Source organism: Dicentrarchus labrax, unplaced genomic scaffold (assembly GCF_905237075.1).
Source record: "Dicentrarchus labrax unplaced genomic scaffold, dlabrax2021, whole genome shotgun sequence".
In the NCBI taxonomy this organism is placed as follows: domain Eukaryota; kingdom Metazoa; phylum Chordata; class Actinopteri; family Moronidae; genus Dicentrarchus; species Dicentrarchus labrax.
The window spans coordinates 16071225-16097839 of record NW_026136705.1 but is presented as its reverse complement, the minus strand read 5'-3'; the positions used below and the strand labels follow the sequence as shown (position 1 = coordinate 16097839).

Sequence of the window (26615 nt, the reverse complement as noted above, 5' to 3'; positions counted from 1 at the left end):
TTAATGCATTGTGATTCAGTGTTTCTCTGGGGATGCTGGATAAAGCACCTTTACAGCTATTTCAGGACTGTGTGATGATAATTATTTGTGCTGCTGAAGGTCGATTTATGATGTTATATTATGTTGCAGATTTGTTTGGTTACCTGAAACCTACATGGCCAAAGCCACTGTGTCCCGGCTGTGGTTTGAACAAAACATCAAACAGTGAATCAAACATTATTTGTATGGTCCCTTTCATGACTTCAAGCAATAAGGTAGTATAAATTAAATTGTATTTGTTTAACGCCAAATCATAACAAGTTATCTCAAGACACTTTTCATATAGAGCAGGTTTAGACCGTAATCCTTATGAAATTATTCACAGAGACCCAACAGTTCCCAAAAGTATGGACAGTAAATCAATTTCAGACTAATGTAAAAGTGAAACATAAAAGAAATTAATAACGGTCTGATGAAAAGCCAGACTAAACAGGCAGGTTTTAACCACAGATCCTCAGTTGTGCTTCTGCTCTGGATTGGAACATAAAAACCAGAAGCTGCCTCACCAAACGTTTTCGTCCTGCTCTTTGGAAAACCTAAAAGACCAAAGTCAAAGTTGTTTGACTGAGGACCTTTGTCACATGTCCATCCTTTTCCCCTCTCTGTCATTTTTAACCTATAAGGCTACTTTCTGGGATATGACAGAAGATTGTGAATAACTGTGTTGTTTTGACTGGAGTGGGAACCAGAAGGAGCTTTGATGATGGAGCTCTTGGGTTTTCAGTGTGATGTGAGAAACCGCAGGCAGCCTGTGGGGATCTGCAGGGCTGCTGTTAAATGAAGTGTGAGGATTATTGTGAACAGATACCTTCATATGCTAATGAAGCATTAGCATTAGTCCATTTTTATCTGGATTAAAGAACAGCTATAGGTATTTAGCTACAGGTATGCTTCATTACCAGGTATTTAAAGAAAATTTCACTTAAAGTTGGTCATGTCTCAGCTGAACCCCTCAGAGACCTTAGATGGTCATGCAGACAACAGGATTTAACCAGGGGGACATGCAGCTTAGTCTTGTCAAGGCTGAGCTTAACGTGGTGAGTTCAAAGATTTTCTACCACAATGTGTTAATAAAACCAGACTTGTAAATGGCCAACCATTTATTCTGAGAAAGTTGACTGGAATTCATCTGTTTTGAAACTAGATTTGACAGAACTCTGCATAGCTTCTTTTTTTTTTTTTTGTCACAGCAAGATTGTAATAACAGATTTGAAGAGCAGTCTAAAGTATAATATTTCAAGCAGCAGTCTCTGCAGATCAAAACAGTGTATCAGTGAGGAGTTATTAGGTTAATAGGTTTGTCATTGAGTAACTGCAGTTGCACTATTTGTCCATAGGATGTCACTATATAAATGATTATCTTAAAACATCTCTTGGGATACAGTATCTACGTTGTCTGGTGAGTTAATGTAGCGCTCATCAAACTTGATAGTGTCTCATTCTTCTTTTACTAACTAGTGATACTTATATTTCTGTGACAATCTGTATTAGGAGGAAATTAAAGTCATTCAGTATAAGTATGCATTGATTATTACCTATTATTGTTAGGATGGTATAAAATGTATTTATATCTTCACTGGTTTATGACACCATCTGATCTGAATCCATCACATTTAGACATAAATGGCACTAAAGTGAAATAATCAAAAGTCGTCAGTCAGCTAATAAATGCAGCATTTAGTCTTAGTGGCACTGATGAAATAATAGATGTTGTATTCCTCAACAATGTTTCCACACAACAGATCATCAACATCCATCAAAGTAGAGGGAAATAACAGGGAAAAGATATATTACATAACAGACCATGTAGTATGTTCACTGAATACACGCCAAGTAGTAGCACCCAACAAATTACCCCTATGCACTGCTTTTTACCATCCAAGACCCTATTGTTGAGCAAGAAAGCAGCAGAGGAAATCAACAAAATCCACAGTCTGGTGTGAGCTGGTTCCACCATACTGTAGATAAAGGCTTCACAATAGAAAGTGATGTTATTTTAATGGCTGATGACGCTGTATGAGGTTTTGTGAAAAACTGGGTAATGTGATTCTGGTTAGGGGAAATGTCTTCAGGAAAAAATAAAGTGCTGGTTGTTAATAACCAAACAGTGTTGGTAGACACACCCTGCCCTCCCCTCCTTCATCTCCACCTCTTTACAAACTCCTATCCCTGATATGTTGAGAGAAGAAATCTATAGTTTGGCATGTTTGCTGCTTCCTTTAATTTAGTCTGGTTGGCCTCTGGTAGGCTGGTTCAGCAGGCATCTGTCTTAGCTTGTTATCAATCTATCACTATCATTAGGTAACCCATAACGTGTGTATCAGACCTTTTCTTTAATGCTTTAGTTATTAAAAGGATAAGATTGGTTGTGAGTCTAGTGTCTCTGTTGTATATGCTACCTACTTTCTGCTGATATGGAAGATGAAGCATTTCAGGGTGCCTTAATATAACTGTATTCATTCATGTGTCTGAAAAACAAGGCTTTCACATGAAACACAGCCAACATGGTGGAGTTGTGTGGAAATCTTAAATATTCGTGCGAAAATCTCACCTCGTCTGCTCCTTAGTTACACAGGGATTTAATGAAAAGATATTGTTTTAGCAGACACTGTAACCTTTAAATACCTATAGCTGTTTTTAATCCAAATAAAATCAAGGCTAATGCTTCATTACCAGGTATTTTTACATAATGATCCTCATGCTGCTGCTGTTAATTTTTTTATTAACGCAATTACCGGGCTCTTAGTGGACGGGGTCAGAGAGGTCTAATTACCCTGCGTCATGCTGGTAAATAGTTGGAGGTGTCTCTGAGCAGGTGGCCCTGGAGGTAAGAGGGAGACATGGGGCATACCGAGGCGGGCAATTACTGGATGAATTTCACTTTAATAAATGTTGAGCTACATTTGGAAATTCAGATAACAGAGCTTTCTGCCTAATGGGTGCTGCACTGAGGCCACTTGAGCAAGAAAATGATCTGAAAGAGGGTTTAATTAACACAAGCTACATGATCCAGGGAGCGCGTGACAGAATGTTAAAGTGAGGGGGAGAGCACACAGCACAGGGATAATATGAAAATTAGTGAGGAGGAGGGTGAGATGGGGAGGGGAGGGGGCGCTCGGGGGGTGCCAACTTTTATTTCACAGGTTTAAAGACTAGAATTTGCTCCTGTTTTTGCACATTACTACAGACGCAGGAGTCACAAACATCATCAGCATCTGGGTAAATAGAGACGAGACACAAGTGTAGAGCACGAGCAGCCAGAACCAGAATGTAGTTTTATTTTATAATATCAAACTGCATATTCATATATTCACATATAATATTCGATTTAATAATAAAGTGGCACTGATTGTTTTAGAACTTTGAGAAATGTAAACAAACCTACATTACTATATTACTTACCTGCACTGTATTCATATTTACCCCTGTTTATTTAATTTATTCTATGTATACCACCATACATACGTACATACATACATACATACATACATACATACAGAGGCCCTAAACAGACCTCAAGTGGACGACACAACCCTCTCATTCACTCTCTCAGGTCCAAGCTGGGTTGGTTTAGCTCGGTTCTTAGTTGTCAACTATTAAATTAACCCCTGGTTGTCTGCTTTAAGTTGACCACTGTATGCCTGTCTTTTACAATAATTAGCCATAATATGAATTCCCTCATATATCATCACTATAGGAAAAGCATTCTTACAACAAAGTTCATAAAAAGTTTACATGGTTTTGTTTTGTAACTCCCAAACCCGCCCCACACAGCATTGTGTATATGTCCTGGTCCATTCTTATGAATCTTAAGAAGTCTTTTATCTTATCTTGAGAAATCTGCCTATTGTTTTCTCATGATAATGAGAGGAATTAACACGTTAAATAGAGAAAACAATCTTTGTTGTTCCGACATAACGAAATAATAAACGTGTGAATCAAGATGGCGGCATTAAAAAAAAAGTTTGACTCCATGACCCTTTTAGGGCTTCCGTACTCACACACATTAAACCGGACATTTTTGCACTTCTAGATGCTAAACTGCATTGTGTTGTCTCACTACTTATACAGCTGCAATGACAATAATCTCATCTAATCTGATCTCTCTAGTCTGATAATCAGACTGGATTATCATTTAGTTTCAGTTCATTATTCAGTCACACTTTGTGTTCCTGGTCGCTCTATCAATCAGCCCCCCCAGTCCATTTTTTTTATTCAAAGACATATGCATATTAAACAGTCATTACTTCTTTTAGTCAACTAAGAACAACTGGTATAGGTGTGTCGTCCAATTTTTGGCCATTTTCCTGTCACATTATTTGTTTTCTAGCTCTGGCACAGGGAGATTCCCGTTCTTGATCCCACCTACAACACTCTACAATTTGGCTCAGTTGTTTTTGCAATCGAGGAAACGAGCACAACACCTACTGGAATCACTGGAAAAAAATCTGATGTGTGCAACAACTCAGAGGTCTGGAATGAGGCTGAAATCTCTCTTCCTTCCCGTGAATAGGAACTTTAATCTACAGCATCGACAAAACATTCCAATGGGTTGCCGTAGTGGTGGAAGTTGAATAGGCAATTCAATCACTTAGCAACATTTTACTATTCTTGGGGAAACTAATGTTACTCTGACCAATTTTTGGTGAGAGCACTTGATGAACTATTAAAGAGGTCTGTAGCAGTACACAAGGCCTTCCCCACTCCCCTTTGTGTACCTGAAAGGCTGCGACCTGCTAATACTTTGACGTATTGCTGGGTACGACAAACCAGTCATTGTCCCATTGCAGATAGAATCACACATTCGGGACGTGGAACATTTCTTTTTCTCCCAGCGCTGTATAAAGTTCCTAACATTCCTGCACTGGAGCATCCAAAATATCTCTCTTTTTTAATGAATAGGTCAAAGATCCATACACTGATGGGTGACAGACTAGTTGTTATTAAACAGGGTCGAGATCTAGTTGGCCGTAGAGTATGATTCACATTGTTTTCATACTAATCAAACCATTTACTGACCCCTCAATAGCTTTTATGGATGCCATCATTCTCCACTCATTTATTCAAGTTTTTCCTTTAATTTGTCCCCTGTATGTATTTTCTGTGGCGGTGTGTAGGATTTGACGTGGGGATAAACTTCCTTTTTACCTGTAGCTGAAATGACAAAAGTAAAGCTGCAGCCTGATTGTTAAGCTCTGAAATGAATCTTGTAGTTTCCAGCTTTCTGATGATGCACAACACTTTTAAGTGGTACCTACTGTTGACCCTGTAGTCTCTATGCACCAACTGCAACCCCGCTACCTTAGCCCCCCCACCCCTCTAAAAACTCAGCAGGTCACACAGTAAGTACTCTCAGCTATTTATAGCTGGTGGTTACTCAGATGAGATGTCGTTTAAAGGGGGAACCTGGAAGAATGCATATGTACATGAGCTAGCTTACCATGCAGTGACATAATCACATGTCTGAAAAGTTACACATAATTCAGTGTTGCACCTGCATTATGTGTCACTGAAAGGACTGCATTTTGGCCTGTAGCTCCCGTCGCTTTTTATGTTTTTAGTGTTTGTTGCACGAGCTGCACTAAAGCTGCACCGTATAGGTCTGTGTTATGTGTATAGAGGACGTGGGGTTTTGTTTTTGTTTAAACAGTGTATATGTGTGGTTTTGTGCATGTAAGGTCCTCATGGTTTTACACACCGCGGTCTCCCTCCACTCTCCACTGGAGCTAAAAGCCCCGAAACAGAACGGTAATTGCCCAATTAGGGCCCTCGCTCTGTGGGCCGCAGAGCACTATGCGCCTCCACATGCTCACAGAGTCAGATAATTGAGCTGAAAGCAAATGAACGGATGGCAGACAAACAAGCTACTAGAAAATAATTACTTGGAGTGTTTCTTTTCAGTACCTGTACAGCGAATTTCATTATTGTCAATAGCCTCTAAAGCTGCTCGAAACGGTGGTATTTGTCATTTTCATAGAGACTTGATAATGACATTAATTTGTCTTAATGGGTTGGTTCTATTGTTAAAAATAGTAAAATGAGCAGAAATTGTCTTTCCTCAGCAGGTAGAGAGGACTTCACCACACTCCCGTCAGGCATGAGGAGATAATTTGGTGTGCTTGTCAAATTTCCAATAATTTGTTATATGGAACATGAGTAATGCTAATACCATTAATGTCCATTTTCCTCTAAATTCATTACTGCCCTTTTTCCCTTTTATGTTTTTAATGCCTCTGCCGTTTTTCTGTGCTTCAAGAGGTTATACCAGGACTGATTAAAAACATGCACATTTAGACTTTTGCCTTATACACACGTACGGAACATAAACACATGCACATAATTTAAAAGATCTGTAAGATATATGCCAACCACCAGTCCTCCTCTTAAACAACTGGAGGGTCTGTTAAACGTGAAATATCATTACAGTTTGTTAGAAAAAGGGTACAGTCAAACAATAAATGTGATTTAAATGACACAGCTGTAAATAATCTGTAAAAATCAGCCTCTCAGTTTCATTTAACATCACTATGATTGTCACCACAGGGTGAATTTTAGAGGGTCATTTGTTTTAAAATGTATAAATTTGAGTTTAATGATACAGTATATTTTCTGTTTAAACCAGAGTAATCACATATATTAACTACAGCTGATGACATCCAAATAATATTCAGATATTTTTAATACAGTTTGTTGAATTCTTTAATGTTTTTAGTTTAGAAAAATGAGACTATATATATATAATATCTGAAAGCTAATATTTAAATGTTCAAATGTTCACAACACGGAACTTGCAGGGATGAAATGGAAGATAAGCTTTAAAGATAAAACATTTAGTTAAAAATATTTATTATAAATTAGCACTGAATAAAAATTGCCAAATCAATTTCCAAAAATGATATTTTATGATCATTCAGGTTTTTAAAAAATATACAGACTGAAAGATCTCGTTCACCGAACATATTAAATAGCAGATCAAATATTACTTATCCACAAATTCATGGATATTTAAAGTACTTTAATACTGTGATAATGTTAAATACTTATTTTTCATAAATAAAAGAAAATTGTGTATAACGCAAATTAATACAATTCATGATAATTAAATTGTCATAATGATTCCAGTGAAGGTTGAACACTACAAAAGCTGTTGAAGGAAGAAACAAATTTAAAATTAGGTCAACAAATTTGTCTGTCCTGTGTTATTTATCAAATTAGACATTAAAAAGCTGAAAAATATAATGCAGTAATTCCTGATTATTTCCCAGCTCCCCCACAACATTACAATATTATATAATATTATTACAAATAAAAGTATTGAAACTGGAGGCAACAGAGGCAGCTGCTGGGAGGCGATACTAAATCTGCCTCTGTTGTTGGCTCCCTGCCTCCATGTGACCCCAAACAACAAAAAATATTCTGAACTTGTACACACACTTAAAGTTTTCTGTGGCTGAAGAGCAGACGGCGCAATTTCTCCTCCCTTTCCTCCACCGTACCGTCAGCAGTCAGCAAAGTGTTGTGAAGTGGGAACAAGAGGCGGATGACAGCACAACACAAACAAAACTAATACGAATCCATTGTGCAGATATAATTTAATACTGCAGCGCGCTTTCAACACCCATAAAAGAAAAGACGTGGACTCAGCAAAGCAATTACAAGTTTAAATGCTGAGCTGTAATTGAGCTCCTGTTGACATCAGGACATAATGCAACATGTATCAGCTTTATTCTTAGAAATGCTATAAAAGTTGCCACATTTTAAAAATTATATTAAATTCTGAGATTAATTTTATGCGTCGGAGAATTTTAGCAAAACGGAGAATGATAATTTTGGATTATGGACTAAATATTTATTTCATTCTTAAACTGAGGATCTAAATACAATTTATTGTGGCCATAATTCACTAATAAACTATTTCTCCCTCAACTGATCTCACATGATTTTACATTTCAAAGATTAAGATTAAATATCTTTCTCTAAATATTATATCTAAGAAAACCTTTGAATAAATGCCCTGTAAACAGAGAGGAACTTACATGTAATTATTCTCAAATGTAAAGGTGACACTGCTCAGTGTGGGGTGTTCGTGGTTGGGAAGTCTCCCTCTGTGATTTTAACAGCCTGCAGAGGGCGCCAGTAAAAATAAAAGCAGATACTAATAAAAGTTCAATATTTAAAGTATTGGTCTGTAATGAGTTCAGTGCACAGTAAGTGAGTCATGCTCTCTTATCAGAAAGTGGGGTGAGAATAATAGAAATGTTTTGATTTGTTTTTGTATTTGACGTTGACAGACTCAACATATAAACTAAATAAATGTGATGTTAAAATGTTGAAATACTACAAAGTTTGACATTTACAATATATAATAATAATAATATCTATGGATTCTTTGATGTTCTAGTTGTTGAGTATGTTTTCAATGGCAAAATAAAAGAGGTACTAATCTGATAAACTAGATTTCTTGAAATTAATCTAAGTTAATTGCATCAGATTAAATTCTTTCACTCACCTTTCATGATTAAGTGTTTATATAATTAAGTACTAAGCATGTAACTCAAAGAACCACAAAGGTTTCATTGTCACATTCTGGTGATTGAAAATGTGTCCATGTGATAGGAAACACTCAAAAGGCTGTTTGTTAATCTATAAATCAAACTCTTATGTGAATATAGAGCACTTATACATTGTTTTATCAAACACTGACAGCCCGTGTTTTTAATAATAAACTTATTATTATTATTATTATTATTATTATTATTATTGAATTAATAATTTGTCAAATGTGCCACATTATGAAAATGTGATATTTCTGTATGTCTGACGTCAGTCTGGACATTAATGGAAGAGATGATCCAGCTGCTGCTCTCCACTCACAACAACTTCAAACTCCACTCACCTCATAGCATTACCACTAAACCAGTGATGTTTCATCTTTGGTCATTTTTAAAGAACCATTAAAGGTCCATTGTGTAACATTTAAGAGGATCTATTGGCAGAAATAGAATATAATATTCATAGTTATGTTTTCATCATTGTTATGTTTTTGTTACCTTACAATCAGCCTTTAATACCTAGAGACGTTGTTGGTCGCCTTACATGGAGTCCACCATGTTGAACCACCATGTTTCTACAGTAGCCCAGAAGGAACACACCAAACACTGGCTCTAGATGGAGGCATCCATGTTTTTCAAGCATTTTGGGGCCACTGTATTTTCTCCTTCATACTTGGAAGGGGAAAGTGAAACAAGGGAGATTTGATCTGCAACTGCACCATTAGATGCCACTAAATCCTACACACTGCTCCTTTAATGTGATTTTTGTGTGGACAATTGTCTTTATAGTTCTATGTTTGACCTGCAGCCACTTCTCTTGGGTGTGGTTTATGGACATAAAACGGCTTCTGCCTCTCCTGCCTGTGCAGGTTATCCATTAATATGCAGTTTATTCACCCCATCACCCCGATCACTAAACGGCATTACCTCTTTCTTGCCTGGTACATTTTGCAGTGGCTTTCCTGTGGCTTTCCTGTGACCAGTAAATCACATTACTTTTTACTTTTTTTTTTGTCACCACTTCAACTTCACCTGGAAGTGTGGCTGCTCTATTTTACCTGAACAAACACTGTTTTCAAACTTGTCACAGATGCAGGGAGACGCCTTATAGACAAAAGGCTGCAATTTCTTTAGCAATGACTGTAACTTTCATAAACATTTATTTAAAATGATTTGATACTTTTCAAAGACTCACCAAAGTTTCTCTTTTATGATTGAATAGTGTGTCGTGAGACAGACCTTACCTTCTGCTCCAATCATCATTACCAATCATCCAATCACATTCGCTTTTGTTTCCTTCGGGTTCAAATGATGGATTGAGAGAAGTCCTTCGCTTGATGTCTTCATTATATTATATCTAACTGCATATAAAATTATGTACCCCTGGTGTATGTAAATGATGGGAGGCAGAACATTAGAAACATTAATTAACATTAAACGTTAATTCAGGTGTGCCTAATGAACTAGTAGGTCAGTGTAGTAATGCTAGTAATACTCTATTGGAGGGCCGCTGGCTGGTCTCACCGGCTTATTTTGATGAAAGTAGATAGCAGCATTTTATAAAGTGGCAGTCAGCTGGCTGCATGCACCAGTGACAGACATCAAAGCAGTCAAACACTGTCTTATGAGGTGGATTATTATTTCATTTTAAACAAATCTGTTTATAATCTGTAATGTTAATTGTAGAAATTACATTTAAAATTTAAAAAAAGGTAAAGGTTTTATTTGTGAAACTTAATTAATTAGATAAATGTTAAAACAAATGACGCCTGTATGTTATTCCGATCCAAAATCATCATATTATCTATGGTATTATTTCAAGTTCGGTAACAGGTTTAATTTGTCTGTGATCTTTATTATTTTGACATTAACATTCTATTTTTTCTCCCTCAGACACATTTAAGTATTTAAATGCATAATCAGGATCAACGTACTACAACTGAATCTAAAACAATAACTGCAATGGTTTGCTTACATTTACTTCCATTAGTATTGACTTCTCTGTGCATCCATACATAAAGCTGGAAGTAAAATGTGTTAATGTTCATCTAAGTGATACTTCTGCCTGTATTTAGGTGTGTATGAGTCTTTTTAGATTGTGTAAAATGGTATGAAGTGCTGTGAGTGCCAGAGGATCGTTGTTTGACATGATGACTGAGCTGATGATTCATTTTTGCGAGGCCTGACTCCTGTTTGGAGCTTCTTATGTAACACTCTGTTGAATAATACTTTTTAAATAGAGACACGCTTTTTACAAGGATATATGGGAAATTATGTCTGAGTGAGGGGTATCTTGGGATGCTACTCCTCAAACAGGGAAAAAGTAGGAGAATAACTAAATACAGTATTTAGATACAGGTTTCTTGCAATGAGTTGGTCCCTTCAACTTTTTAAGGTGAATGGCAGTGAATAAATATGCTATACTGAGTTGTAATGCTGGTATTTTCTTACTGGTAATCGTTGTGATGTGTTTATACACTGCAGTCCATTACATTTAGATGACCTGGGTTTAAAGTTTAATACAGATTTGCACGTTCATAAACATAAACCAGTAAAGGCTCTATCATGAGGAGCAAAGTGGTGGTTTTATTGCCCTTAACCAGGCTGTAATACATTTAATGTAATAAGCTTTACAGCTGGAACTGATAAAAAAAATACTTTAAGACAACTTGTTCTTAAATAGTTCTGCCATCTTCTCACAGAGATGGTCAAATCATGCGTATTAAATTCAGTGCTCTGTAGTATTGGAGAGAAGAGCCAGAGAAAATTCAATATCATCATTTATTAATTTTCAGAAGAATCATACCAGAAAGAGAGAAAATTATTAATGTAGACAACAGAAATGTGTCAACAGTAACAATAGACAGGAGATGAAGAGAGAGAGAGAGAGAGATGTGGAACGACATGCAACAAAGATCTTCGGCCAGAATCAAACCGGGGATGTTGTGATTCATGGTCGGCCACCTGGGTATTACTTTAGTATATTTGGTGAAATACCTTTTTAACATTGTGATATTGATTTCAGGTGTATTGTCTGTCAGCTCTTCAACAAACACCAACTGATGGAATCAGTTGAGTACGCTGGTAGGCCGTGTTGGTTTGTTTGTACAAATGAGTGAGATTTCACTGTGGACCAAAGCGATGTGGTCTACATGTTCACTACGTATGTTGTTTGGAGTCATTGTAAGTATTTTTTATGTTTTACTTCTCTTCTTGCTCTGATAATTACAGAAAGGTCCGAAATATTTTTAAAGTTTGGTTAAAAATGTAATATAGAGCATGTATAATGATTTATATTATTTTTAAAATTAAGATTAAGATTTTGTACCTTTTTAATAATCCAGTTTTTCTGTATTCTCTTTCTATTTCTGTATTGTTTTTTATTTTTAATTCCATTATTATTATTATTATTATTATTATTATTATTATTATTAGTCGTAGTAGTACTATTTTTATTACTACTACTGCTACTAGTATAACTTGTTCTAGCTAAAACAGTATATCACCCTTGTGCATAAATGGCAGTAGAGACCCACTAAACAACATTAACCAAGTATTTAAATTAAATTTAAAGGATATGCCCAGTGTCTCATTTGACTAATTCATTGATGGTGTATCTCCACCTGCTTCTGCCTCTGTGCCAGTGTCTGAATTTGTGTGACGGAAGGGCTGAATGGTGATGTGTGACACACTCCTGATGAAAAATAACAGCGGCCCTCAGATCTGCACAACGGCTGATGAAGAATCACTGACTTTTATTGGTGCCGAATAAAAGGATGTGATGAAAGAGTCAAAGGCTGAGAGAGAGAAAGAGGGATTCAGAGGGAGGGGCGGAGGAGTGCAAAACAAGGCCCCATCCATCACACGAGTTGAGAAGACACATTCCAGTGCCCTTAGCAAGAGGATACATTCACTCAAAGTCACAATAGAGGGGGAATCTGGGAGAAGCTGGGAGGGGCACCCATCAATACAGAACCTCACCCTTGGGTTCTCTGTGCGCACAAACTCAATGCCCCTTCCAGTCCAATTCAATTCCCTCTATAAGCATGACAAATGTACATTTTGCTGCCGATGAATGTGTTCATACTCAAAACAACAAAACAGAAAAGGGGAAAAAAACAAAACAAAATCACGGCATGGATGCTAATAGTTAAAATTCTTAATACCCCTTCTCTTCCTCCCTCCCTCTCTCGGTCCATCTCGCTTTCTCCTTCTCTCTCTCTGTGTCTCTCTCATTAATCGGAGTTGGAGAAATTTGAGCTGGGGTTGTAGTAGGATATCTCTGTCTGGCAGAGTTAGTGGGGATTTTAGGGTGGAGGGAGCAGGTGATGGCTTTCTGGAGTGCACTCATTTACACTCCTCCCTTTCTCTCGCTGAGCAGCGTGAAGAGGTGGGAGAGATGAGGGGCCGCCTCCTCTCACTCCTGTGAGCTGCACCTGCCAGGGGTGAGAGGATCAATTGTGAACTCTGACCTCGTACCTTCCACAATGCCCAATTATTACCCATACCATGTAATATATACATCATACATTAAGAATGGACAAAAAATGACCTTGCTGGCATTAAAACATAGTTGTGCAGCTGCAAAAACAATCACAAGTGGAGAGCAAATAGAGTGTAAAAAAGGAAAGATATTAAACTGACTACAACCTACACATTGGACAAGATATAACTAACATTGATTTGGATATTGCTAACCTTTTGCTGATATTTGGCATCATAAAATAAAACGTGTTTTTTACTAATTCACATTTCATTTCACATTTCAAGTGTCAGAGTGTTTTTTAGTGAACTTGTACAAGGCCCAATTATTAACAATAGCATATATACAAAATTACATTTTAAACTCCCATACTGTGCAGCTGCAGAAACGGAGAGAGTAAGGATATAAAGGACTCAGACTAGAAGAGATTTATTTTTTTTAACTGACTACAACTGCACCTTCTTCCCGATTGACAAGTTAAACACTGATGCAGAGATTGTCTGTACAGTAAATATGAAGCTAGGGCCAGTCAGCTTAGTTTAGCACAAAGACTGGAAACAGGGAAACAGCTAGCGCCAATCTGCCAAGTAAGTAAGTAGTAGTCTGGCATTAACTTAACTTAAAACCACAATGTGTTTGTACAGACTAAACAAGCAATATAAAACCTGTTAGTGAGCTTTAGAAGTGCTCTTAAGTGGATGTTATTACCTTTGCACAGAGCTAGGCTAGCTGTTATAAGCTTCATATTTACCGTACAGATATGAGAGTGGTATTCATTTTCTCATGTAATTCTATATAAGCATATTTCACAAAATGTCAACACCAAATTGACAACAACACACTCTGCTCCTGGACAAGATTAACATGGATCTAGATACTGATAACCTGTTGCTTGCATTTCCCATCGTGACATGTAAACTTCTGTGTCTACTGCTTCGTTCCATATACGTGCCCGAGTGTTTTTCCCATCTTGTGTTTATTACAAAAAGTGTCCCAAAAAGGAGGCCTCTTTATTTTTCGGTGTCATAGCATACAAATGGGCATTATTCAGAGTGCTGAGATCCATTTGGGGTTTTTTTGTCAGGACTTAGAGCAGTGTGAAAGTTGGTGTCAGTGGACCCCTGGCCTAGACCAGCTGAAAGCCAGTGTGTTAGTTTCTATGGTAATGGAGAAATAGTAACTACCTCCCAGCAGCGTCCCGCCGCGTGTCGCCTCCTGAATAGAGCGCATCTGCAGAAAACTGAGGGACCCTGTGAGATGGGCAGTGACCCGTCATCACACCGACTCTCACATATATGGTCATATATAAACATTGAATTAGCCTAAATCTCTTTTTCACACCGCTTACGTCATAACTCTTGAGAGAAAGTTGAGACTGAGCCATATATTCCCTGTTTAGTGAAAAGCAGAGTGTGAGAGTAAAAAGCTGTCGCAGAGGTCATTAGGATTGGGGGGGGGTAAAATGCAACAACCACAAAGTGGGGGGGGGAATCTAACAAAAGCTGACTCCAAATCACAATGCCTGCAATAGAAATTTGAGAAGAAAAGGGGATATTGGGTTATGAAAATCATACAGGGGGTCTGCTCTTACTTATGCAAATGTCCCTAAATTTCTCATTCATTGCCCTGAAAGTGTTGCTCTCACCCAGGAAACAACACCAACCTTTCAAAGAGAGCGGGTACAGTTTAATATTTGGAAAATGTAGCAAACCTCAACATTTGAAATAAAAACGTCTGAACTTCATAAAATATTCTTTTAGTTTGTTTTGTCCTCAGATTTCTCTCCCATCATGTGGCTGAAAAGTGCACAGAATGACACAACATCGCTTTAGCTTTAAAATGTCAAACTGTTAAGATGTTTGTGTTGACAAACATTTGTATCTCTAAGAAAATGAAAACAGTCCCAAAACAATGGTGACTTCTGAAAGGAGGCTAATGTGAGATGAATGGAGAGGAAATGGGCCAAACCGCAGGGGGTCATTAATGAGAAAACCATAAACTTCAAGGAATCACAGTGCTTTTAGAAACTGCTTCCTTTTAAGACTTCTTCCTGAAGCTCATCCTCATCCTGTGGTTTACAGAAACACACTGAGAATGAGGTAATAATGAACTGCTGAGCTGAAAATTTGTATGTAATGTTTACATGAGTCGTTTTTCAAGTGTTTATCCCCCCTCTCCCTCCTGCTCTAACTCTCTGACCTCCCTCCTCCCTAACCCTTACCCCCCTTGGTGGTTTCCCATGGGCCTCCAATTGATTCAATTAAGTGAACACACAAATACCATATGCTTAAAGATGTTTTTTCTCAACCAAGCACAAAAAAACTTCACAGCTGCATCAAGGAAACAAACTAAAACGAGACAAAACTTGAAATAGCAGGAATTGTAGCCCTCTGTTTCTGTGTCCCCTTATCTTTTGGTTTTCAAATTACCCATCAAAGAAAACCTACTGGAAACATCAGAGCAATGAAGATGAAAACGCGGAGAGAAAAAAGTGACAATGAACGAAGGGGAAAGTGAATGAGGGGAGGGAAAGAGGGGAGGATCAGAAAAGTAAAGTGGTGAAAAGGAGGGAGGAGTAGCGAGTCGCCATCAGAAGTTGTTCTGCACCGTAATTCTGCTTTGTTTTCTCTACAATAAAGTCTCCTGCTTGTTGGCCTACAGCATTACATTTGGGGGAGAGAAATGAGGCAAACAGAACATCGCAAAAGACGCTTTGCATTCTTTCGCTTTTGTACTTGTGGGACTGTTCATGAAAGAGCAACAGACACAAAATAGGGGACAAAGGGGGGCAGTGTGGATGAAGGCGCTATCACTGACATCCCCAGCACTTTGAACAACTTGTCAGCGCAGACACTGAAGCAACTGCATTCTGTCACATTTGTGTACAAACCCCTTGAAAGGGCTGGCTGACCTGCCCATATCCCTTTATTGGGGTTCAAATGGCAAGAGGCATTCATTGTGTCTGGGAGAGTTCATTAAATTCATTGGTTTGACCTGTTATTTCTAGGCCAAAAGTCTGCTGATTTGGAAAAATGTGAGTCAGCCATACGTAATAGCCTACTGACCTCCGCAGGGTAACAAACCCTTTTGAAGAGCATTTCAAGGCTTTTATATGAATAGGGTCAAAGGGGAAGTTTGAGACATATCTATGGCAGAACCAATGGATTTACATCAAAAGGGAATTTGAAATCATCCAAAGATATTTAGACCTCTAATGGCTCTGTGAAGTTTTTTTTAACAAAACCCAACTTCTAATTATTTTTCATTTACGAGGAGGAAACGTGAGGTTGGATGAAACTTTTACGTCGGAAGAAACTGTTGGAAAATTCATTAATTAACAAATGCCTTGTGTGTTAGGACGTTGGATGGTGAGTGGTATTGCTTTTTAGGCTCCTATTTGTCTTAATCTGAAGACGAAAAAGTTCACAGAAGACATACTTAGACCATTTTAGTTCCCATAACATCATCACATTTAGATGTAAATTGGCTCATTAGAAAGTCTGTCAGGTTTGCATCTATTTCCCATTTATTCTTGTCAAAACCAGCCCAGGCCCTTTTCTGTATGTAAAATGATTCTAAACTGCTCTCTGTTTGCCTTAAATGAAGCAGCCTCCAGTTAACTCACTTGCATATGTGCATCATTGTGTGAAATGAATCGAATAATACGCAAGTGATTTCCGGAGCCAGTCTTATTAAAATCTACACCCACAAATGCGAGAAGTTGAAGATAGGTGTAAAGGGAATGTCAGTTTTTATAGGCTTCTTGTAGGAAAGGGGCCCAAATGGATCACAATCTTACACAAAAGGCCCAAGTGTCTCAAATATGTTACTTTTCCTTTACTGTTAAGTACAGTTTTGCTGCATTAAAATGCATTCACTGTTTGAAAATGCGTTAACACACTCACACTATCAAATTATTGTTGGCACAAGAGTCCTAAATTTATGTCACAGTTGGCCATTTGTTGTGCTCATTTACAGACAGGTGACAGATTAAAGGAACATTTTGAATTAATGAGTGTAGAAACATGACAAATGCAGATACATTCATAAAGGACACAAGGCATCTTTGAATGTTTTAATGAGAATGAAAATTATGTGAATCAATTGAACACCTTTGGCAGAATGGAGAAGGTTCCAGTCACTGGGAGGTTTGTGTTGGAATTTCCTTTCAGTCTTCACCCATCTGTATGTTTTCAGGCTGTCTTTTTATGTTGACCCAGTTACCACAGCCTGCTCCATCCTCTTCTGAGATGTCCTCAACAAAAACATAACAGGAGTGGCTGCAACGCCAAAGACAGTGCCCTCAGGAATGATACAAAATAATACATTTCAGTCCAAATCATCTGAATGTTTACATAATTAGTATTTTTAAAGCTCCAGTTCTTCATAACTTGTGTGTATAAATAATCATAAAATCTTGAGGACAGGTGATTTGCATTTGGTCCATTGTTGAGCAGTTCAAACTTGGTTTAGAGGTGCGGTGAGGAGACTGGGAGTAAGAGTATAGACCAGAAAGCTCTAAACATCGGGTGAAAGAAAACAAATCATTGGACATTAGCTCCCAACGATTATTACTTTCCTACAACCAAAACCAATATTCCCTCAGAAAGTATTCATTTTTAACTTTACTGAATGGACCACCATCAGCAATGTAGCTCTCTTGTATTTTTCTGATTGTAAGGTATTCATTAAAAACTAATCGTAGTCGTAGTGTTCAGACCTGACCGCCTTCCTGAGACTGTCAGTGTGCCCGGCTGTGCAGAAGCAGCCATAGCTGTGAGGACGCACCTAGCAACAGCACTTGACCTGGACTCAACCACATCAGAGAGGTTCAGCACGGCAGACAGAGGCATAAATTTAGCAACTAGATTTAACATCAGGGGAGAAATCATAAGAAAGAGTTAAAATGCTAATCAAAAAAAAAAAACCATCTGAATGAAGCAAACTTTTAAGCATTTCAGTCACATGAATGCTTTATTTTAATTGTTGTAAGTATTTAATCCTTATCGAGAAATAATGGTATAATGTGCAGATTTCTAAGGCCGTGTATTCATGCTGTCTGTATGTGTTGTTTGTGCTTTCCAACTCAGGTTAAGATTTTTTCCACATGCATAAAAATACTAAAAAGTGGCACTTTATGTTTTGTAGTTTTCTTAATACTTTTGATATGAAACACTTATTTAAGTACAATAATTAGCACTAAATTATATCGCCTTTAATTTTGTTGAAAGTGGGTTTTCTGACACTACTGACTGTAGAAGTGACTTTTCGTGATCGCACCTATGATCCTTCTACACTGTGGGACTCGGACTTGCTCTCTCTGATGGACCTCCGCGATGGAGGTTGCTAGGAGATTTTTTACGAGGCACCTCAATGAACCACAGCTCAAACGTGTCAGCATGACGTATGATCCATCATTTGTCATATTCACACATGCGGCGATGTTTCAGTGTGCAGCGTGGCCTCTTGCTTTTTAGTGGTAGTATCTTTATGGTGAAGTGTGCGTCACATATGACTTTACATTCCCAACTAAACACAAGTGAAATGTTCTTAAGTTCATGTCAGTATGTAAACACAAAAGGCAACACACTCGCTTAGTGTTTGTGATTGAACATTAAACTCGTAGTCTTTTAAGATATTGACTTGTAATATCAAACTGGTAAAGATGATAGTGATCGCAGGGTGTAATATTGGGTGGCTGTGCTTTATATTGTTAATGGGGTTCCCTTTACAGCATAGTGAAAGTGGCCATAGTTCAAATCATCAGAAAGCACATAAATATGGATGGAAAATTATCAAATGTTGTCATTGTCAACGCTTTCTTTGCTCCTTTATCTTTGCTTTGAAGTTGTCACATGTGGAGGAACCAGAGGAACCTCAGTGCCTCAGTTGTATTGTGGGAAATTTAATAAGAAGAAAAAGACAAGTTCTTCATATTACGATGAAGCATTGTGTGACCCCCATCAACCATAATGAGTTAACTTTGTCCACCACACGTTAGACAAACTCCTACACACTCATTTTCACCACTTGATGTCAGTTTGATGGTTAATCATTACAATTCCAGAGAGTCAAAGAAAAAAAAATCTCAAAAGCGTCTAAAAATAGCATCTAAAAACAGTCTTTTGCACTTGTGACCTCTACTTCAGAGGGATCTGAAGCTACTGTTGCCTGCGTTATGATTAAGAGGTTCCTGAAAAATATCAAAACATTCCCACTAAACTCGATCACAACACATCGTGTTTGGGTGTCTGAACTAATAAAAAAATTGTCTCCAATAGGCAGCAACAGGCTTTACATTTCAGTGCTGTGAGACAGAAAACTCATCCTGTGTTATGTAGAGTCCCTCCTTTTAGCCCTTTAACAAACATTCACTTCTTTGTGAACAAGCCAGAAACGGACAAATCCTAAATAAATGGTTTCTGTTCTTGAACCCTTTTGAATACAGTTCTGATCCTGGAGTTAACTGTCAGAAAAGTCTGAATCAATCGAAGGATTAGCAAACCAAATTTACAACGGCACAAACAGTATGAAACAAACATTTTTAAGCTTTTTCTCACTTACTGTACTTTTGAAATTTTCTATGCACTCCTGTTATGAAAGCAGTAACGGTTGCAGCAGTAAAACTGGGATCATGAAGAAGTTCACAGAGCTTGAATCATGAGGCAATTTACAATTGCAATATTACAACAACACAATACATGAAATATTTAACAAGCTCAACGTCTCGAAAACAATTTCTTGTGTTTTGAAATTGTATTATTTTGATTTGCTGAATGTTTCTGGTAACTTCAGGTAAAGTAAAAATGATATTTGATCTGTTTAATTGTGAGGTCAGGCTGAGTTAAGCAGCACTTTTACATAATTATCGTCTTGAAATGAAGATTAATATCCCCAATTTCTAGATATTATCAGTCACCTTTAAGCATGATAAAACACACACAGATTCTTTAATTCCTTATATTTACAACCACCACAACAAAAAAGCATTTAGATTCCTCTGGTTCACTTTAGTTCACGTTCACCTGTAGAGCCTTATATCTGTCACATTATGGTACCTCAACTGACTGCATCTCTTTGTCAGTCTCCCTCTCTCTTAAGGATTCATTAGTCCCTATAGACTCCAGCAGCCTAAACATATTGCACCATTCAGCTGGTACTTATGTGTCATCTGTTATCTATTGGACTGGTGTTTGTGGTGAGCATATGAATGATAATCAGGCCTTTGTGTGTCCATAGAGGTGCAGCAGGATCTGCAGCCTGTGATGTTGCCTCAGGGGGAGATTAGGAGGGGCAGCCAGCCCTCTGTGTCACGTCGACAGTCACAGCGCCCATCCACGGCTGGGCCAAACCCCACTGGGACCTTAAATCCTGTTACACTGTCAGCTAAAACCATCATTTGTATTAGAGATGTGTGGGTGTTTAAGTGTGTGTACATATTAAGTGAGGGGGATAGTGTCTTAAACTATGAATTATTCATACCAAAAAGAAAAGGAGATATTGACTACATCTCCATAAACAGACTGCTCTCTTTATGTCATCAGGCACGAGATCTTTGGGTATAATTGCATAATAGCCCCTGAAAATGTGCTTCTCCAACGGCACAGCAGGCACTGGTCAGTGTTATCATCAGGGATGAACTTGAGTGATGGCAATTGTTCCAACTTAATATCTTATAAATAATTTACTATTTCAGGGGCATGAACGTTAAGAAGCTTTACCAACCCACAGCTGTATGCTAGTTACTAGCACATGAAGCTGAATTAGTTTGGCTGGTTGGTTTATGAGGGAAAACACAGATATGGATGTGATGATACATGAACCGTATCATAAGTGGCTATAAATGTATATATATATATATTTTTTAGCTTGGGACTAGTGCACAAAAAAAGAGGAGAGAAAAATATAATAGAGTTGTTGTAATGTGAGTGGGCTATTTCCCTCCATTATTTATCTCAGTAACAAGTGATTATGGAGAATGAGATTCTTTGCACTTCTGGCCCGCGCCTCCAGAGGGAGGTCAAAACTATTTGTCAGTCTCCAGTTGGGATTGCAAATTAGGATGAGCCTCCCTGCGTGGCGACCCATGAAACCTCTATTCCTATCCACAGGGTGACTGCTGTACATAATTTGAAAATTAGGGCCTTTGATAACATCTTTATGTTAAGCAATACATCAAGCTGCCAGGCTATCTGCCGCTGCACAAAAATATATAAATAATAAGAGCTGGATTTGAGACATAATTCCTTTTTAAATGTGCAGTGTTTAGGGCCAGGGCTGGGGGGGGAAAAAATGACACATTTTGCCTATTTTATTTTGAGCTTAAGCACATGATCTGGCAAACTCTTCATGGCAATAATAGCGCTTTTAACTTCTGATGAAAACATGTCATTAACTTATTACCTAATTAAGAATCGGAATAAAAGCGATACATTTGTATTTAGCTACAGGTTTCAGAGAGTGCAACAAGATTGACGGACTAGTTAATGGCTAATTCCTGGCAGGGAATAAAAAGGATACAAAAATGAAAATGGCTCTCGCAGATATAACAGTCATCCGGACAGATATTTTGTGTCGTTAAAGGGTTTAACTGCTCCTAATTTGTACCTACTTTAATGGCGCAGCCTAATTACAGGTCTAGCCTTTATGGAGGATTAGTGATGTGAAGCTGAGCACATTAGGCCTCTTTTATGAGGAGAAAACAGATAGCATCACACCGGCATGTGCATGTTTTCAGAGCTGAAGAGCTAATTCACCGGACGTGACAATTTATGGGAAATAATGCCTGTAAAGCAGATGACATGTAAACAATAAACCCTGAACAGCCCCCCCAACCCCTCCACCACCACCACCCCTGTCAATAATTGAATAGACAACCCTCCAACAGTGCACAGAAAGTGAGGATAATAAAGCAAAAGACAGGTTAAACTCTGGAGCTGTGCAGGAACTGGGTGCTCCGTCGGGCAGAACGTCGCGAGGCGTTGGGTGCCGTGTGTGATGTCATATTTATCAGCAATATTTATTTTGAATTTGAGATCAGCTATTTTTTCGGCTGTGTGAGAGAAGAGAAAAAACTCAGAGGAAGAGAAATCACATTCCACTATTTACTCACACATTACGGCTCCCGTTCGCTTTGAAGGTCTTGTTCGGAGAGCCTTAAAGTGAAAGAAAATGTTTTCCTATTACTTAATTCAATCAGAGCGCGAGGCGGGGGCTTCACGCGCCGCGCATTGGGCTCCTCTATGACAGAGTCGCCTTTGTTGCGTCTATCCGCCGCTGTCACACACTTTAATTCGACTCTCTTTCTCTCTCATTGAAAACCCTCCACAATGACATTCAATAAGGGCCGCAGAGTGAAAACCTGGTTATTTTTACATATTCTTTCCCCCGACTCGGCAGGGGCCCGAGCAAAGGAATTAATCACTGCTCTTTAACAGCACTGCCTTCAGGCAATGACTTGTCCCTTTTTTGTGCCCAGAAATGACACATTAACCTTAAAATGGATATGCATAAACTTTACATTCAGCTGTTGCTATGTTTGCGCTCAACACTGTCAACAGAGTAGCCACACAAGTGCAGGAGACTCGTCAGGATGCATATATAGATACACAAAATCATTAACCACAGCGACACGCAAACAGTTCATAAGAGGCAAAAGTTGAATGTATGCGGGCTGCAAATGCAACTGATAACAAACCTCGCCAGATACAGGCACAGTGAGGCTTACTTTAAATTCAATTATTCTGTAATTTATCTGCTGTTATTAATGATAAATGTACATTAAGAGTTGGAAGTGTTTCTGAAAGTTGTCAGCAGTGTTCTCTCCTGCTCGCCCTGGTTATACAGACACAATTAAGACTATAACTCATCCACACACACACACACACACACACACACACACACACACACACACACACACACCTAATAGGCTGCCCTAATGTCTAAGACAAAACTTGAATACACACACTGGCTTTCCGAATGTGACAGAAACGTTTTCTCTCGCACATTTAAGCTGTGCTCTATGATAAAATGAGAGTGATGATAAAAGGGAGAATGGGCAGTGCCGCCTCTTGCGGCGTGGGTGGGGCTGACAAGAATAGACTACATTATGCAGTTCATTTAGTTAACAAGTGAAATAATGGGGAAGCGTGCAGTGGGAATGCCGAGAGAAAGGCACAAAACCCTATTGAGAGCTCTTGGCCGCTTGCAGCGTAACCGTCACATGGCCGAACCGAGTCCACGGCGGCTATTTAAGGAGCGTCGGTGCGCCTTCAGCACCACTTCGCTGTCCACCGTCCCGAGGAGAGCAAGGCTGACACGACGACGCGCCAGCTTCAACTTCGACCACACTGAGCAACAAGTTTGCAAACATGCCGAGGTCTTTTCTCGTGGATTCCTTGATTTTAAGGGAGGCCAACGACAAAGGGAACGAGAACAACCCACCTTTATTCCCGTACGCCGTGCACTCGCCGCACCACCCGCACGGGCTGCCGGGCTCCTGCCACTCCAGGAAAGCCGGGCTGCTGTGCTTCTGTCCGCTGTGCATGACCGCGTCCCAGCTCCACCCGTCTCCACCGACGCTGCCGCTCCTCAAGGCGTCTTTTCCTGCCTTCGGCTCACAGTACTGTCACTCAGCTCTGTCGAGGCAACACTCTTCATCCAACAGCATCAACCTCAGCCACGCACCGGGGATATACCAAGCTGCGTACTCAGTCCCAGACCCGCGACAGTTTCACTGCATTTCCATCGGTGAGTAGAGGCTGAGTTAACGTTTGATCGTGTGGACAAAGCCACATTTCACCTCTTTTTATAATATAAACTGTGGCTGACAATCTCTCTTCTTATTATTTGTTTTTTACAGAAAACACCAACGGCAAACTTCAGAGCAGCAAGCGCATGCGCACCGCTTTCACCAGCACGCAACTTTTGGAGCTGGAGCGAGAGTTCACCTCGAACATGTACCTCTCCAGACTGAGGCGCATCGAGATCGCCACATACCTGAACTTGTCCGAGAAACAGGTGAAAATCTGGTTCCAGAACCGCAGAGTGAAGCACAAAAAGGAGGGCAAGAGCAGCGGCCAAAGGACTGGATCACATAACTGCAAATGCTCATCCCTGTCAACCGCGAGATGCTCGGAGGAAGAGGAGGACGACATTCCCATATCTCCCTCCTCGTCCGAAAAGGAGGACGTGGACCTGTCGGTCTCCCCCTGAACTCTCCCCCCAACCTCCCATCTGAAAGATTTTGGTCCTCATGATTTTGAATACAGCCAAAAAAAGACTGATCCACTTGCGTTCAGTCGTCTGTACATAGAAAGAGAATATTTAATCAGGGAATTGCCCTGAATTATTGTATAGCTGTATACATGTTGTACGTTTTGTATGTAGTTTTTTTCTGAAAACGGTCCATTTGTTGTTGCCAATCCGATGAGTATGGTAGGCATATTTGTAAAGACGAACCCAAATGACAAAAAACAAAAAAACAATAGCAACATTGTTTATTAGTATTTTGGGGAACACAGTATTTTGTATACATGGTGACTATACTGGTTAGATTCATTCTATGTGGATGGAACTGTGACTTAAAATATGGAAAGCTGGAAAGAAATTCCCTCAATGTCACATCGCTGAAATCACTCTGAAATTATATCTTCAGTGTAATTGAAAAATATTTATTTATTTAAAAATGTTGATACTTAAATAAAAAAATATTTCTGAGCGGCAGACTACGTTGTCATGTGAGTTAAATATTTTTGGTCTTTGCGCAGCACTGAGAGCGCACAGCGGCGCGCGTAAATTCTCGTTAATATTAGAAGTTTGGACATGAAATCATATTAACAAAGATGCTGTGAGAAGACAATCAGATGACGGTAAAAACTGTGTGATAGTCTTTGGTCAAATGTTACAATGAAATGCATCTCCACACATATAAACTCTCCCTGGCTGCGCTGTATGTGGAAACGTGTGCAGTCCATCATTTCAGACGTAGGACTCAAATTCTTTTGCAAATTAAAATATGTATTTTAATATTCTCCTACACGAAGGTAAAGCTGCTGTGCGTAAGGGGTGTTTGGTGTTCAGGCTATGAGGAGAAGACAAAAAAAAAGTGATTGACAAGGTTCATTATTTTTGCTCAAAGGGCCCAAAAGAAATTGGGAATGACAAAAGTAATTTTCAGCCTTGCACTGCCTCAATAGACCAAATGTGCGTGTGTATCTAGAAGGAGCTCATTAGGCCACATGAGCTGAACTCTATCCTGGACGAGTAAATCAAATGCTCAATAATCTTTATCACTTAGAGGTGATAAAGACATTGTTATGGGGGCCCTTTATGTGCTTTCCCTGGGGGACACTCAACCCAGATATCACTGCCTGGCACTTTGGGGCCCCTTTCAAGTTTCATCCCAGCTGAAATGATCCGTCTCGTGTGACTGAGTTAATAATCACTGTGGGTGTATAATGGTGGACCAGGAGTGTGCATATCTTAAGATATTGATCTAACATGAACATAAATGAGGAAAAGACACAGTTTGGTGTCCATGACCCATATTGTTCTTTTTGTTGACGCACCAGTGTTGGCAAGTTTATTGTCGTTTTTATGAGCTCCAGGTGGGGTTTAGACCTAATAAAAGCCTCTTCAACTCAGCCAATATTAATCCTAAATAAAAAAAAACATAATTAGTCACTAGCATATAATGTGACTTTTATGGCAAATCATTTAATGTACAAAATAAAATAATATGCCAAGTCAAATAATACACAGCATCCTCAAATATAAATCCACACATTTAGGACTTATGTATTCTATTCTGGTTTGAATTAGTGTAAAAAGAGTATATTTATATTTATACTTAAGTTAAACATATATCATCTGATCACTGAAACATCTCCAAAAAGACCAGACCAGGCGTTTAGCTTATAGTTCCAGTTTTATTCGCCTCTTTTACGCACCGCTTCAGCTGCTCTCTGACTGAAGCTTTGGCTCTCAAATGTATATTTCTTATGTTGAATAGGCTTTAAATAATATCTGCTTCCTTAGAAACGTATCTCTGGACTTTTTTAAAGGGAGTAAAAACGGTTCTTAAATTGCGTACAGCACATTATCTGCATCAGTGTGCCTTTTTTGGATGTGAAGTTTCACTTGTAAACTTTCATTTAATTGTTCACTTAACCATTTTAACAAAACTCTAATATTTGCATTTGTTAAGATATGGGATTAGACTATTTTGTTAATTGCACCAAAGAGCCCCATTTTGCTCACAACGTCCTCTGCAAAGCGCCCTTTATCCATTCAATAGCCCGGGGGTATGCGCCCTGGGGGAGCTTATACGCTCGGTGCTCCAAATGCTCAATTTATTTATTCTTAATTTTGTGCCGATCAATTCATTGAAGCAAAAAGGACTACGGTGTCTTTTTAAAAAGAAGAAAAGGGAATTGTGGACGTAACCTTGACGGAGCTGAGGAGAGGGCTCCCCTGACGCTGGAGAGCCGCTTGAGTCAACAGGCGCCCATCTAGCAGACTCGCCCTTGTCTTTATTCTGG

At 38.8% G+C, this 26615-nt stretch overlaps 1 protein-coding gene across 1 annotated transcript; it reads left to right on the top strand.

Moving 5' to 3' along the window:
- The first annotated feature begins 23284 nt into the window (after nt 1-23284).
- Nucleotides 23285-24798, top strand: gsx1 (GS homeobox 1). Its single transcript, XM_051401060.1, has 2 exons — nt 23285-23823; nt 23936-24798. The coding sequence occupies exons 1-2, from the start codon at nt 23445-23447 to the stop codon at nt 24286-24288; spliced, it is 732 nt and encodes a 243-aa protein (XP_051257020.1). The 5' UTR covers nt 23285-23444; the 3' UTR covers nt 24289-24798.
- Nucleotides 24799-26615: the final 1817 nt, after the last annotated feature.

Coding starts and splice junctions, on each gene's coding strand:
- gsx1 (XM_051401060.1), top strand. CDS start 23,445: ATGCCGAGGTCTTTTCTCGTGGATTCCTTGATTTTAAGGGAGGCCAAC. Junction 23,824..23,935: donor GTTTCACTGCATTTCCATCG/GTGAGTAGAGGC, acceptor TGTTTTTTACAG/AAAACACCAACGGCAAACTT.